The 16,046-nt window shown below is 37.5% G+C and overlaps 1 protein-coding gene across 3 annotated transcripts in view; it reads right to left on the bottom strand.

The window, feature by feature from the left end:
• LOC110846921 (rap guanine nucleotide exchange factor 4) overlaps nt 1-16,046 on the bottom strand; it is a 41,255-nt gene that overhangs the window by 24,406 nt on the left and 803 nt on the right. The window contains exons 2-8 of one of the 3 annotated variants that reach the window (XM_022093757.2): nt 14,708-14,778; nt 14,575-14,646; nt 13,389-13,435; nt 13,272-13,313; nt 12,791-12,854; nt 12,643-12,728; nt 804-855 (exon numbers count right to left, since the gene is read on the bottom strand). In XM_022093757.2, the coding sequence (XP_021949449.1) occupies nt 804-855; nt 12,643-12,728; nt 12,791-12,854; nt 13,272-13,313; nt 13,389-13,435; nt 14,575-14,646; nt 14,708-14,778 (434 nt within the window). Of the gene's footprint in view, nt 1-803; nt 2,438-12,642; nt 12,729-12,790; nt 12,855-13,271; nt 13,314-13,388; nt 13,436-14,574; nt 14,647-14,707; nt 14,779-16,046 lie in introns of those variants that run through there. The other 2 variants (XM_035849388.1, XM_035849389.1) reach the window with 2 other exon arrangements.

Genomic DNA, 16,046 nt, shown 5'->3' with positions numbered 1-16,046 from the left:
ATGGCCACTGCGTTATCTATCAGTCCTGCCTGTCTCAAATATTTAAACAAGTCGTAGAGGGAAGAAGGGCTTATATTCATTTCCTGTTATCATTTACGCCTACGCCACTGCTGCTTAATTCCTCTTGCCTCAACGACGGGCTTGAAATTTGATCCCTTATTTAAGTATATTGTATTTTGATGCTCAATTTTGTAACGGCTGAATAAATTGGGAATATGAGAAGAAAATTGCCTTTTTGCCAACTAACCAAGCCGACCTATATGTTGGCATATGCGGATCGACACAATATATACTGTCTGCCTTTCAGTATTCGTTATCGTTGAGATTCGCTTTAAAACATGGCAAGCATAAAAATTGCAGCAAATCGAATCGGTTATTACTGTGTTGACGTGAATAACCTAAAAGTATTGACACTACAAATTTGAATATGCTTCCTATTTACATATCTGTGCAATTGGCAAGGTTCAGATGAACCATCATCAATACAATATTTTTCATGAATAATTTAATATGGTCACGTTTTACCGAAATTAAATATTTAAAGTAAGGTTAATTAATATTCAAATTCGCTTAGTTTGTGACAATGACTAAATGTTTAGTTGATTTTCTGTGTGAGTCGAGAGCGAGAGTCTGTGTAGCTGTGTCGGCCCAACACCATAGTGTTTAGGGCAAACAGGTCATGAACAATGAGTCGATAATTTACGAGACAACTTTTCATGTGTAATATGGCACACAGATGACAACTTTGTTCAACAGCAACAACATAATATATGTAAAAATTCTAGGAAAAATTTAGCACTTACTGTTTTTCAACTTGCTGTGTCCAAGTAAGTCCTCCATTGAGTCTCTGTTTTTCTGCAAAGAGTAAATGACGATATTCTTGTCTTCAAGCTCTAGATCGTAGCACGGATAACCTATTCTGATCTCGTAACGTTCTCTCTTTCGTTTTTGCTTCTTTTTTGGTTTCAGATTTCTAGCTGGGCTATTGCTACTCGCAGAGGCAGCAACGGTCTCGGTATTCTCCTGCTTAGCCCCAATTTCCGATGCGGTGGTAGAAGTGGGCATGGGAAATGCGTGATTAGTGATGGTGGTGGGATTAGACCCCTCTGACCCTGCATTATTTTCAATTAAATTTTCTAAAACCCCTTCAAGATCCTCCATGGATCCAACATAATTATCCTCATTCTCATTTGAATCACGATCGGGTGGATCCCCGCTGTCGTAATTTTCATTGAAATACTCATCCACTAATTCAGCCTTGGAATCAACAACAAGTTGACGCATTTCATTATTCGGGGCCGTTTCAGCGAACGCTGGTGGAGGCTCAACTATGTCAAAATCCACACCAATCTCATCCAAGTTAATATCAAGGTTTGAATAGTCCCCAATTCCAACATTGTCATAATAATCCCCTTCCTCGTCTCCACCGCCAGTGTTCAGAAGTGGAGAGGAAAAGATCACTGCTGGTACGTTATCATCACTGCCACCACTTGTGCAACTACTCGATCGCCCAATGCCGATACCCAAGTTGGCCAAACTGCGGTTCAACTTGATGTCAAAATCATCCTCCTCTGGATCAAACGGTAAAAGAGTGGTGGATGGGCTGAAGGCATCACCGTAAACAACGTCACGAGCTGGATCTGGTAAGTAGTGATCCGACTGGAAGGACTCGCAACTGGAAGAAGCTGTGTTGCTTATTCCTGAATCCGTGTCGGAGAAGCCTTTGGCAGTTCCAGAGGATGAGGAGGATGAGGTCGAGTCTGCTTTAATTAGTCGGAGCCGTTCGAATTCTAATTCGGTCTCTTCTACCTCCGACAGCAACATTTTAGGTACATTTACATAATGGTTCTCTGCAGATATCACCAATCGACGGCGGATTTTGTCTCTTAAGGCCGCGGTCATTGTAATCATTTTCAAGACGTATCAGATACACGATCGTGATTGTTTCAATATTATTCACAAACTGAAAAATTACAATTTCAACACTGGAGTAATCAGCACACACAATAGGCTCCAAATGAGTTTTCGCATCGTATTTCACCAATTTTTTCCGTTACCTCAATGCTAAGATTGGATAATCACTAGTGAAAAACACAAGAGAATTAAGCAAACAAACGCAACCATGAAACGAAGAGACGCACTAAAATGAGACAATTTCAAGTGAAAATGAAATCCGATTGCGGAATCTTATTCTATCGGCGGAAGTAGTAATGAGCTCGTTCAAACTTCACTTCTACATAAAATCACGTTAACTCAAAGAATCTCATGTAATCTCCGTACAACGAATGAATGCATGGAACTGCTAAAACTGTCAAGAGTTAAACCAAACTCTCGAGATGAAGAACACGGTGATGTTTCTTCTGTAACTCTCAAGAGCAAACTAAGCATGGTGCATGGCCAGATTACAAACCTTGCAACATGACCAAGTGATGATGACGAGACCCACAAAACAACTCCTTTACTATTTACTTACAACTGTGCATCAGATAGATCTCATCGTGGCATGCACATGTTGCACTACTACCAAAAACTCTCCTCATGCATAGTATAGTCTTGTACGAGGATGTTATTATTGGGCTTTACAACAACTGAACGATGGAGCTTTGGTTGAGAAAGATTTGTTAAATGACTGGATGGAAATGGTAGCAGTTGGGAAGCAGCAGGATCGAAAAGTGCATGTTGCATACATCGTCACCCTTTTTACTTTTTACACCCACACCAATCGTCTCTTACAATCGCCCTGATGCTATAATTAAGCATTTACGTTATGTTCCAGCAGGGTAGATGAGATAGATGAGGATCACTAGAGAGTACGTACATATGCACATAGCATGGTTTTGTTTTTTATCGTAGCATGCTATTCCAGGACTTAAAAATCACTCCAACCATCCTTTGATTTGAGACTGGTAACTAGTGGTGTTATAATTTTGAAACAGAAGCTTTGTTGACGATGACAATCTGTCGACCTAACCCTTCCCAACCCACTCCTATGGCGTATGTATAATATCGCCCTAGTCGAAGGAAGTCATGTAATAAACCAACCAGTTTACACGCAGGAAATTGACATATTTAATTTGCTCACATATGGATATGAAATGAATTGCATGCGTATGTATAGTTCCAAACAACCATTATTATTATCGCCGTAGCTTTGATGGAGGAGTAGGCGAATTGGATCCTAAACAGACCATGAACTGAACATGCATACTAGTCCAGAGAAGACCCTTCAAAGCTCTTATTACATTGCTGCTGCTGATACTTGAAATAAATTTACACACAGACTTCATTCATTGAACCCTCATTCATTTACTTCCACTCGACATCAATAAAACTGAAGCCGAAAGCCCTGTTTACTTTATCCATTTCTCTGTTCGACCAGGCCAACTGGTGTAAATTGTAAATAAAGTTGGAGAGGAGTGTGGGATGATGGAGAGGACACGGAAGTTTGGGTTTGTTAAAACTCATTCATCTCATTGAGACTTTGTTCGGTCCTGTTGGGTTGCAACTTGCCAGGCTTTATTTCCATTGAATCGTCCAAAATATTATGTGGAAGGAAAGGCCCTGCCCTTTTGGTCTCTTCATAATCTTATAAAATATGGAAGCATATGTAGTAAATTAAATATTCGACCAAACATTGATTGCCAGCAGCACCAGACCAAATCCTCTCCTCATCCAAGACTTTCGACAACTGGAAATTGGATTAAGGGCAAGTCCCGAGTTGTAGTAGAGGACAATCTCGAAATTTATACAGGCCAGGAATACACGAGCACAACAAGCTTGTAAAAAACTCGTGCTGTCATGATTTGAAGAATATGGTCTGCTTTACATATTGTATGACGTTAAGATTCACTTAGGTCAGGAATTTTTTTAGTAGAGCTATTCCTAGCTTATGTTTCTGGGAGAAGTATTATCATAGTCGATTTTCAGTGGAGCATTTGAGAAATCCAAACCATTCGACAACAACTCTACATAAGTATATGCATTTCTGGCGATCTTATTCATTCAGAGTGTGTTTTTGAGTGACGATCTTTTTTGACAATTAATTTAATTGAATAAGTGCACCCGACATCGTTATCTAAGCAAAATAAGTCACGTCACCTTCTGATTAAATATTCTGGTGTGAGTAAATATAGCTCAATTATCGATTTCACAGCTGCTGTAATATGGATATTCGATTTTGGCTTACTCATTTATTCGTCAATTTAAAGTACGACGATAAAATGCAATCTGGCAAGAAAATCTGGAACTTATTAGGAGCTTTACATCCATACATACACATGTAGACGACTAACAATTCGTACTTACACAGCAACTGCTCATTGCGTCACAAAATGTCTCCAGCTCTATTTCCGGTTCACTTTTGCCAACCAAACGTGACAATTATTTGCAAAGATGTTTGGATTGCGTTTACAGAATGCCACCCATAAAAATTCCGTCAACGTCTCCAGGGTCTCAACCAATCTTACGTATCTCTGACAAACTGCTGCTGTATGAACATGAAGCTCCTCAGCATCAGTGGAATGACTTGCATAATGTTTTTTGTTGCGTCTCCTTAAAACATTCCATCCAGGGGTTCAAACATATTTGCCAAGCCAGAACTTTGGTAATGAAAAGTGAAGAATCTGAAGAATCTGTTTTGGACGTGTTGATTTCACTTCTTGAACACCTTCGACTATGTTTGGCTATGAAATATGTACGTACGAATGTATTTATCCGCCAACGACAGGATTATGCTGTAGGAGATGACATTATTCTTGTCAACCAAATTATCAACTCTTTATACTTATGTTCCTGTCCGCCCCTAATCTTCATAATACTTGCAAACACGTCGAGTGTAATGAAATCTGCTGACAACCATATCAGAAAAACAGTGCTCTGGGCAAATATGTAGTTTACATAAGATTACACACAACTTTTCTAACCTTAGGTCGCAAGAAGTAGTAGTCAAATTATTTAGCTTGACATTTTGATTAATAAATCGTACCCATCCAATCGAAACAAGATAGTGAGACGACATGTCAAGTTGTTTCTGATACTGTCGCTATAAAAAAAGTGGCTAGTTTGGGTTGTGTGTTCTCACGAAATTGAAGAAATACATCGATATTCCCCCATTTACAAACTTTTCTGGCATGTTTCTTCAAGTCGCCAAGAAAGTGTCAACTAACCGGACGGTGTCCCTCTTCTCCCCAATGCTTTTCCTGTCCATCCATGTGTGTTTCTTTGTAATACTTGGAAAAGTTAATGTGTGTGTGAAATTTATCTCCAGAAATATCTGTACTTTGATATTTTCAAGTGCATGTGGAATATGTATGTATGGCTGCATATGGCAAAAGAGCTTCATCTTCTTCCACTTTAAAACCCACCATGTTTTTCAACATAAATTCTCGCTACACCATAAACAGTGAACGTCCCGACTGCAAGCCCAATAGTCATAGATAAAAGGTTTAATCCAAAATAAACAATTCTTTCAGCCGATTACATTTCTTCTGGATTTACAAAAAGTGATGCGACATGCATTGAACTTTTCCTTATTCGCTTGAAATGCATTGTATACACAGTCCATCCAATCTCGTATATATTCTCGAGAATGTTGTTTGCTCAAAGTTCAGCTATGTGTTTGTTTAGATCACGAATTTCACGAATCACGTACGTCTTCTAAATCTATATGGTGCATTGTTTCATTGGTTATCAACTTGGAATCTTATCTTTACCTGCGATTTAGATTTCAAACAATGGGATTGTATTTCACAAAGGTAATCTTTTACAAAATGTATTCATTCCTTTAAAGTGTAGATCTTTGTAAAGAGAAAAATTCTGGACATGAAATTCTAGAATAAATAAATAACTAATAAACCAATCATATTCATTGTGCATCCACACATACACTTGCAAAATTTTTAGCTTTACTCTAAAATTTAAAAAAACTTCAACTTCAAAGGGTGAAAAAAGGCTGGAATAAAAGTTTAACATTTGCCAACCATATTAACGTATATGTAGAGTGGAGTGAATGTTGAATTAGAATAAGATGAGCTCATGGCATAATGATAGTAGGTAGTGGACGGGTGGGCACTGTAGCCTGCCTAATTGGAACGTTGTACTTTTTCATTTATTTTTTGTTTTGGAAAATCCTCTTGGTTTCAGAGTCCCAACCATCAACCATTGCATGCAAGCGACGAGGATCAAAATGTTTCGGTCTACGAGTTTTGTGTCATTGGTTAAAATTGTGATCTCTGCCATTGTAGGAAAAGATGAGTCCGAACTCCGAGGCTGGACGAGTAAAATGATGTTATGGAGGATGCACACCAGGATAAAAATTTACATTTACTCGTGGACTGACAGACTTAAATGTGTACAACAGGAAGTTCTCTGTGTCGCATCAGGATGGAGGGCCTTAATAAAATATTCTGCATCTATCCTTTGCATTATCACGAATGTGGTGCCAAACAGCGTAGTTTAATCTGAGGGTCTCTTTATTATTTATTTTTCAGCATTTTCCGTCAACTGGGCATGAAAACACACCCACCCGCACGAATATGTACATTCATGACCTGAAAAGTTCAAGGTTTAAAGTTGTAGAATAAAATCTGGGTAGAATAATATGAAAAAATCCTTCAAGTCAAGACTCCATCATATGAACATTTGTTTTTAAATTTATGCATATGTTGCATTTAAATATTTATACTAAGAAATATCTTTAATTGTTATTATTATTAGATGACAAAAATAATCGATTTTGCACATATTCCTGCTTTATGATAGCAGCCAACAACACAGGTTACTCTCTTTTTATAAAGTTGCGACATTCCTTTGTTGTCCCATCAATTAAATTCTTTGGACCAGTTTATACACATAAACAGAACTAAATTCTTTGAGAAGCGCATTTTTTCCTGCTACTGCTAGTGAAGTGGCAATTATATTATTTATTTCTAAGGGGAATAAAAGTGGGCACAGCCTCAGCGTCATTTGAAACTTGAATTTACAACGCATCTCGTCCACTCAATTGAGCTTACGAATATATGTATGCACATACATACTTATTTTCCCTGTGCTTGGCATTATTTGCTAAATAGTTGCCGTTGTCAGCAGGTTTGGAAAACCTTACAACTCGTTTACTGCTAGTATTCAACGCACACATTCAATTCGTATTCAATTTCTCCTAGGCGAGGAATTCAAAAGAATCAGTTTTAACGCTAAGGCCAGTAACATAGAGAGATTTTATACATTAAAATAAATCGCCTCGATTGAAGTGGAGTTGTGTGTGATGAAAGAAAACTCCTCTTGATTCATTCAAATGATTTCTCAACTAAATTGAAACTTTGCGTACAATCATGTGAGAACTACATTGTTCATCAACGTCAATCTTGCACACTTCATCTCATGAATATTTCTCTTATTTTTTTTCTTTTAGCATTATACTTCAACTCAACAAACACAAGTGGTTTTAACTTAATTAATGCAAATCTCAAAATTTCTCTTAGTGCAGTACTAATAAATTTTAATCTTAATGTACCATTAATAATCTACAATCTTAATCTACAATTGTACACACACAACCTTTCAGTACCCGAGAGAGCACTCAAGGTAAACTGTATTGTTTAATAGCTGGGAGGAAGACTTGAGACTTTGTTTTGTATATACAAAGTTGAAAAACAAGGAGTTTTATGTATACAATTAGTTGGTACATTTAATACAAACTGATAAAATAGAAAACCAGAAGAATTCGTCACACCACAAAAATTTCAAAGTTAGGCATTTGCAAAACGAATTTTCTCTGAGAAAGGAAAAGGAGGACGAATGTCCGGACATAATACTAATGATCTTGCTAGAGCGATGGTGGAACATTACATAATGTTCTACATATGCCTGAATAAGTAGGAAAAGTTGTCCAATATCTAAATGGAGATAAAATTAATGAGGAAAACCTCTGTGGAGGAAATGAGGCAAGAAAACGGCCAAAGGATAAGAAGAAGAATCATGAATGCCTGAAATAATTTGGCTAACTTACCAAGTTTCAAGATGCTCTTTCGAACTTTACGAGTAATGGAAACTTTACTGGGAAGCACAATTCAGTAGAAGCCGCATTCCAACATTTAACTTTTACCAACCCTACTGCACAAAGCCCATAAGAACAGCGTTGAGACTTACTACATACTACACAAATATACCCAGGCAGAGCTATTAAACCTGGAAGTTGCTATATTTAAATGTTCCGTACATACCTATGTACATATGCCGCCAACAAGTTACCGGCTGCAGTTGGCTGGCGTGCGTTGTTGCTTGGACCACCAGTTAAGTTATTATTGCCCTTTCAATCATTATCTATAATATTATGATAAGGGAGAGAAATGCTTATTCTGAGAGTGAGAGGAGTGGAAGGAGATGCATTTCTAAACTTCCGGAATGGAACCAAGAACTTGAATTCAATGCCAGTTAACCAGATTTGTCAGTGTCTGTCAATCTTGCCCCCTTGAAGTACTAAAAGTATTTTGCAGGATTCGTCTGACAGCGAAGCAAACTGAGAAAACTGAGATCCTACCAAAACATACCACAAACAGTATAAAAATCACTTCATCCAGGTTCTTGTCGTTTAAGAACCTCGTAATGGAAGCATTCTGGTCATAAATTTTCCGAAATGTTCCGTTGCCGAATTCTTAGAATTTTTATCTACAACTTATGGAGACTATTCAAACTTTGCTATATGCGAAAGTACTCATCTATGTATGTAGGATACCAATATTAGGAAATACGATTACTAAATGCATCAAAAATATTAAGGTTCACATTATGAGTCTACGATATTGTTAACTACACCGCAAAATGTGCATATATTTTGCCAAACTTGATAACCACTACGTCAAAATGAACCACTATCTTCAAACATGATGCATACTGTAGAACGAGTACTTATGCATTTAATCTGTCAGGTACAAGCGGCAAGATAATGTGATTTTAATCTTGGGACAGTAATTTTAAATGAGTTTCAAGAAATTAATCTTCAGCACTGTAATTAACATCATAAAAGAACAAGACTACTGATACAATCTGATCGTACCATACAAGTCCCCCTAGAACTGGGAGTGAGTGAGAGTAGAATAACGAGTCTAGAGAAATTCAGCAACAAATTGTTTCATGTTATGTACGTGCGTGTACTTAGCCTGTCGTGCGACCTAATAAAATCCTGATATCACTAACTATTAATTAACAAGATTTATTTTATTTGACTAGAAAGACAACTTCCCTGTGAGATGTAACATCTAGTATAATAGCATGATTAATTTGTAGTATCAACAAATTTGACATTGTTTGTGTAAATATGTTACATAATCAAACCTCAGTATTTATGCTAATTTTGATTTAAAAGGCAAACTTGGCTGAACTTTAATATATGCATGTATGCAGTAGGATTGGATGTGGTAGATCTTCATCCGCAGAACAAAGAAGGCTGACTGATCCTACATAAAAGTCTTGAAATAAATAAACTACAAAAGAGTAAGTTGTGCAAGCAAACTACTTTCTGTCATGTTTCAAACACAGACCTCGTGTCTCAACTGTGGAAAAGCAAATAGTAATGCGTTGTGAAGTCTATCTATAATATACGTATAGTAGATACACATATGTATTATGTACATATAATAAATTATGCAATAGTGTAGCATCCGACACCAGGCAATTTTTGTATCCATCATGTCCGCACCAAATAAATAGAAAGCAAGTGGAGGAACCGAGTTAAAAGTACATACATGTATGCATCCTGCTCGTTTGCGGTTAGAGAACCAGTCGCAGAAAGTGAAGCTTGGAACGTCAAAAGTTGCTTTCTCCAAAACTCTCAACAACAAGCATTTAATCATTCTGTTAATAATGGAAGACTCGTTGGTGAAAGTGGCATTGAAAACTAGAAACTCCACATAATCACATTTTGGATTAGCATGGCTTTGTCTTCTGCAAGAAGAATCACTGATGTGGAAGCAACTCGCTGTTCGGCTTTTGACTGAGACTGAGACGAAAGCGGAGAAAGCAACTCCTGCGAAAGCACAATTACACCGAATGCTTCAGTAGTTGTTGTATTGCATTATTTGAGCAGTTTGGTGGAGAAAGGATGAAATAAATACGACGAGAGTGTGAGGGATCTGTTTCCAATGGGAGGAATACCTTTTATGGTCTACCCACCTATCTATCTACCCAGAAGGACTGTTTCCTTCCTCTCTCTCTCTCGAAAATCCATAGTGCACACAAAGTCAGACAATATCCATCTCTCGACCATCAGCCAACAACTTGAGGGAGTATTACAGGACCAGTTGTTGTTCACTATTTGGAAATGAGATGAGTTTCAACATCAACTTAAACTGCATACATGTGAGTACGTGTCGTGTCGTGTACATACTACGGCCACTATTACGACTACTACATACGCTGACTTCGAGTCTTATCGATCTACATGTCTACCTGGTTGGCTTTCTCCGTCTCTAAATCTCCATTTCCTCCTCAGCTTTTCTCCGTGCACAGGCTATACACACACTGAAATGAGGCTGTGAACATCTCTCGGCTATAGGAACGGATTTCTAGGGAAAGGTGTACATACATACGTAACAAACTTGGTTTTCAACACAAAGTCCAGAACCAGCCGCCACGTCCAACACTCACACTGCATCCGTTTCCTTTTAACCAAGAAATAATGTTGGGAGATACTTTCTGTGGTGATAGTAAAAGCAAAATGTATCCAAACTTTCCCTGCAGCTGTATCACGTCCATTGCTTTCTGGAAATCTAAACTGGAAAGTTTTTGCTGAATCTGTTTGCACAATATAAGAAAACGAGAAAGAAAAATTGCTCGTATCCGCCCGCGTTGGAATTTACTACCCTTGATTCCATATAACATTATAGCCGTGATTCAGCAAGTTTTATTTGCACGATCAAACGTGTTGAGAAATAGTTGACAATCCATTGACTTCCAGACTATTTCAGACCGCGTCGGTGTGGGCTGTTGGTTTCAACTGCCAATATTCATCTATTTCATACAGAGTCAGCATTTTTTGTTAACGCTAATCATTCCATGAATCAGTATACTTTGAACTAATACTCGAATATTTCTTTACTATCTGACAATATCTTCTGTTTACTAGTAAGCATTACTCTTGGGTATTAGTTTTAATAAGTTTCGTGAAATTGTGTCAGAAATACCAAATCAATTCAAAATCAGCAACTAAAACTAAAAACAATTATGTATAAAAGACAGTATAAGCCATAAATATATGGCTCGTACATTTTGAAATAGGGACAAAATCCAATTTGGACCTCAAGATGATGGTGGTGGTACAGAACAACTGTGGGACGTTGATGAGATTAGATTCCTGGAACGGTTGGTTGTTCCGATCTGTGTATGTACATACATACACGGAATACAAGGATGTAGCTGTGAGTTATGTGCCAAGAGAAAATATGGTTTTGTTTCTTCAGATGCTCTCAAGTCTCGTCTCTTTTTCTCAGCGATCCTTGCCTGATCCAGTTTCTCAAAGTCCATGCTCCCAATCGAGCACGACAGGTGCAATAAGAAGAAAAAGGACTGATAGTGACAGTCCATACACTATTCAGTATCATTGTTTCCTCATGTTCATCATCGATGAAGGAGCTCCACCTGCCTATTAGTGATCCTGATTCTGATTGAAGTACCGTGAAAAGTTGACTATGTATTTACTCATATAAATAGACAAATCAGTTTGGTAACCATTTTGGCTTGCAGGATAGGTTCGCTATATAGAAACATCGCAATCGTGAATCCTATTTAAATTTAAATTAATTTATACCGACTGTCAGGAATTTGAACAAACTTATTTTAGAAAACGAAAAACAGGATATCAACCAAAATTGTTTCTAGTAACTGGTTATTTCGTATTTTAAAAACAATCAAGATTTAAAACGTCAGGAAATTGAATCTGAAACTAGCTCTTGCCGTTGTCTTGAAACTTATGTATTTCGTCATTCCAAAATGTTTAGCACTTTTGCAGGAGAAAGTTTACACCCAAAGACAGACAAAGGAAATCACATTTGGCGAACATTTGAGAATTTATTTCCGAGAGAAAATTATTACTATTTCTATTATATAACACAAGTCACTGTAGGACCAATGTGAGTGAAAAGCACCATTCCTTGTATTTCGTAGTATTTAGAACCACCGGAATACATATTTGGAATTCGTGGCATTTTGACTTTATATTGCTCACACATATTTCACACTCCAACAGAATAATGTGCAAATCCGATTTTAAGCCTTTTGTTGGCACACACTACACACTATTAATCATTTTGCAAACAAACGCATATCCTCAGTAATTTGGGAACCTCGTATTTCACCAAAAACAATATTTGATTGAGGTCAAAATGATGTCAACCAACTGTTAATTAAGTAGCAGTGGAGGAAACTGAAATACAATTTCGAGCCAGAGTGAGTGGTCTGTTCTATATCTGTAATGGGTGATAATTTAATTACGATGGATTTTTTGCGATGGCTACAGTCTAGGGACCTAAAGAGCTGAAGAAAGAGCAGTTTAGACATATGTACGCAGTTGTTTCGAACAGAGAGAGAGAACGTTACGAGAAACGTCAAAAGCGAAATCAAAGTGACAAAAATAAGCCAAATGAACCTTACCTGCCAAAGTGCCCGAAAATCTCGTTGTTCAACACGCAGCAATTGACACGGCTCCCGAGTGACGATGGTATTTTCTCGTGGAGAATCTAGAAAAGTATCAACAAACTCGGTACAATTTATATTTACACAAAAAATTAGGAATTTTTACCGTCCAAAATGCTTTCTCCGAAAAACGACCCCATTCCCAAACTCCTGGAAACTGCATTCATGTCCTGTCATTCAATCATCATCATCACAATCAGCACGATACACATAATGGTATTTTCAACTTTTGCAACAGAGCAGCAATGCAGTGACAACCATGAACTTTCTCCAATACTACATGTGCCAGCCCTAGTCGTGCAGAATTCAAAGGTACGGAGACGGCGGACTGGGTTCAGCTCGTTCTGGGAATGACTGTTTGAATTAAAGACATCTCAAATGGACTTTTTCATCTGGAGAGCTTTTAAGAGGAAGTGCATGATTGTGCATAATAGTAAGACTTGAGGCAGCTCTTCAAGAACCACTCAGCTCTGAGTGAAAGCATGGCTCCACTTTGTATGTATCAAAATGAGATGAGCCACGCCTGCATGTTGTGCCCCGTGTTAATATGAATATATGAATGAATATTTATGCAAGAAGTCACTCACCTCAACAATTCCTGTTTTTGAGACATGTACGTCCAAAGTTCCCTGTTTTTTTTTCGAAACACGATAAACTTTTATGTCCTAACAAGTTTTCTTGAGAAATTACTAATAAATATTTACCATCAGGACTGCATACCATGACGTTCCGCGATCCCCCTGCCGATACACTACAGAATATTCAAGAAGATTAGATTAGAAGATCTTTTAGGGTATATTGAAGAAATCTCAACTATCCTTAAATTAACACTACTTATTAACGGTTTAAATGCAGATATGCATATTACACTTTAAAATGTTAAAATATTTAGTTAGCCGCAATGTGCTTTTCAACTCGTGGCGCTATGAGTTGCCCAATTATTAATTTCGTGATTAATTTTTGCGGAGTATAATCTGGTTTACATAAGTTAAGAGGGTTTCCAACTGTAAGCCGATTTCAAACATCGTGTGTCATGAATTCGATATGATCCAAGGAATTATGGGTTCGGTCCAATTAGAGGATAACGATATATCACACAATTTGAAAGACGCAAAATCCGAGAGATATACTCGCTGAGTGGCCATAAGAGCCCGAGGATTACTATCATAGGAGCGAATGACAAAGTCGATAGGCTTTTACATATTTGCCGTCTAGTGCAAAAAAGTTTCACCTGGAAAACCCAGGCCAATTATTTTGAGGTCAAGTTACTTAATTTCAGTAGTAAAATATGTATGCATGGTCGGCGGAGAAACCTTCAGGTTTGTTATACGTACTAAGGACAAGTATAATACGATGTATAATTAGTGGTCCACTATCGGAGGAGCAGGGATTTGTTAGGAAGCGTATCCTAAACGACTACATACAGACATATTTACCGGAGGTACGATTATCGAAAACTTATTATCCTTGCTTAATCAGGGACTTTCACTTTTTTCCAGGCAGAGGAATACAGAACAGAAAATATTTCTCAATCTATGTATTGCGTTGTGATGGGTCAAAATGTTTCTTTCGAGATATAAATATGTTCAAATCCGGGTTACCTACTGCTGTTAACCCTAAATAAATCAGACCTTCATGAGGCTAGAAAATTTCCCCCGACAAGTTCTAAATTTTCAGACCCCCGTCATCGAAATAAATTGAGAGATTTAAGTGTTGTATTGTTGACTTTAAATTGGCTCCTATTCAATTTAAATGGTTTGAACGACCAAAATTGAGGCTTGTATATTTTAAATTCACATTCAAATTGTGATTGCGTCTGACGACTTCCTATTCCTTTGTATATAAAGAGAAGTACATACATGCAATTTGAGGGTAACAATGTTTTCTTACATGTAACGCCAGAGTCAAGCTGTTCCAAGTAGGCGACGCTGGCTAATTGGCTGAGCAATAGTGGTGGTACTCCTGTGCATATTTTTTATAATATTATAGGCGTCGCTCATACTATTCACGTATATGTTTTTACCAGTGAGAGCTGCCAAATGTCTCAAATACGATACAATCACAGCAATATCTTGCACAGTTCTGTCAGCCGGTCTGAAAAATATAAGAATAGTTTTATTCATTCGAAGAAAATGCTTTCTCCAGAACCGACATATGTCAAGCATGCTGATGAATCGGTACAAGAGTTTCCTGACCAACAATCAGGAATGACAAAAACCAAAGTCACCCACTGTTGTCACGATAAGTAAATCAACAAGAGGAAACATAAAAAACGTGTTTATGATGATACCGTGCAGCATGGCAGCATCGTTGACAAAAGTCAAGAGGAAATTGGGCAGCAGCAGCAGCAGCAGCCGTTTTTATGCATTACTCTTCTTTGCCGTCGTGTGTTTCAATGAGCAACAAGTTGAAATGGTGTTCAAATGTGAGGAGAAAGTTACTTCTCCTAAAAAGTAAATCGATATTTCCTTTTTGTGAGAAAACACTCACATAAATTGTAACTTTCGCGTCTATTTTTCACTGTCCGCTTTTATGGTGCACTATGCACTTGTTTTTATATGGAAATATCAAAGAAGAGACTCCATCTGGAATTGAAATCCCTGATGCATCTATTGAGGACTCGCCATCTCATGGCTTATTAATCCTAGTGAGACGAATGAGGATCATCCGTCGTGCCTGTTAAGTGGACTCTGTTTACTATACATAAAGTGAACGAGTTATGTACTGTGCGGGTGGAGCTTAAACCTACGGCCTCCTGAAGTACCTTGTGCTGAGACTAGGGTTTCTCGTGAGTTTAGCTCCATTCGCACAGCACATAACTAACTCACTTCAAGTATAGCTTCTGCATGACTAGGTGATAATATGCATAGTATTATGAAGCATAAATTGGAGTTTGTTGATCTACTACACGAACTAACATAATTATTGCCAAGTTTAATGAGCTTTTTGTTCAATCTGAGCACTATACGTGAAGTAGAAAGAGATATTCAATCGTGACTGAAATGTGAACCAATCTGATTATGAACAACGAACAACAAGTTGATACATTTTGGCTCTTGGTAAATTCTAACATACATAGATCTGGATAGACGTAAATGTCTATACAGAAATTTCGACACTTTTTGAATCTGGATTTTTTTTATAAGAATCTAAATGATGAGAGTAGGAGGAACAAATACCAAAAGAAATCTTCAGTGTGCAAATCGAAAAAAATCAAATGGAGGAAACGGATTATCCCGATTAATAAGTTTGAGATGAATCTCCAGAGTCAAATGAATGAGTCATTAGTATGACTTGCATAAATTGAACTCAAAATTGTATACGAAGCATTATGATCGAATCACCAACCTTCCATGCTGATA

This window comes from Folsomia candida, unplaced genomic scaffold, assembly GCF_002217175.1.
Source record: "Folsomia candida strain VU population unplaced genomic scaffold, ASM221717v1 Fcan01_Sc003, whole genome shotgun sequence".
NCBI lineage: Eukaryota > Metazoa > Arthropoda > Collembola > Entomobryomorpha > Isotomidae > Folsomia > Folsomia candida.
This window is presented reverse-complemented; position numbering and strand designations above follow the sequence as displayed.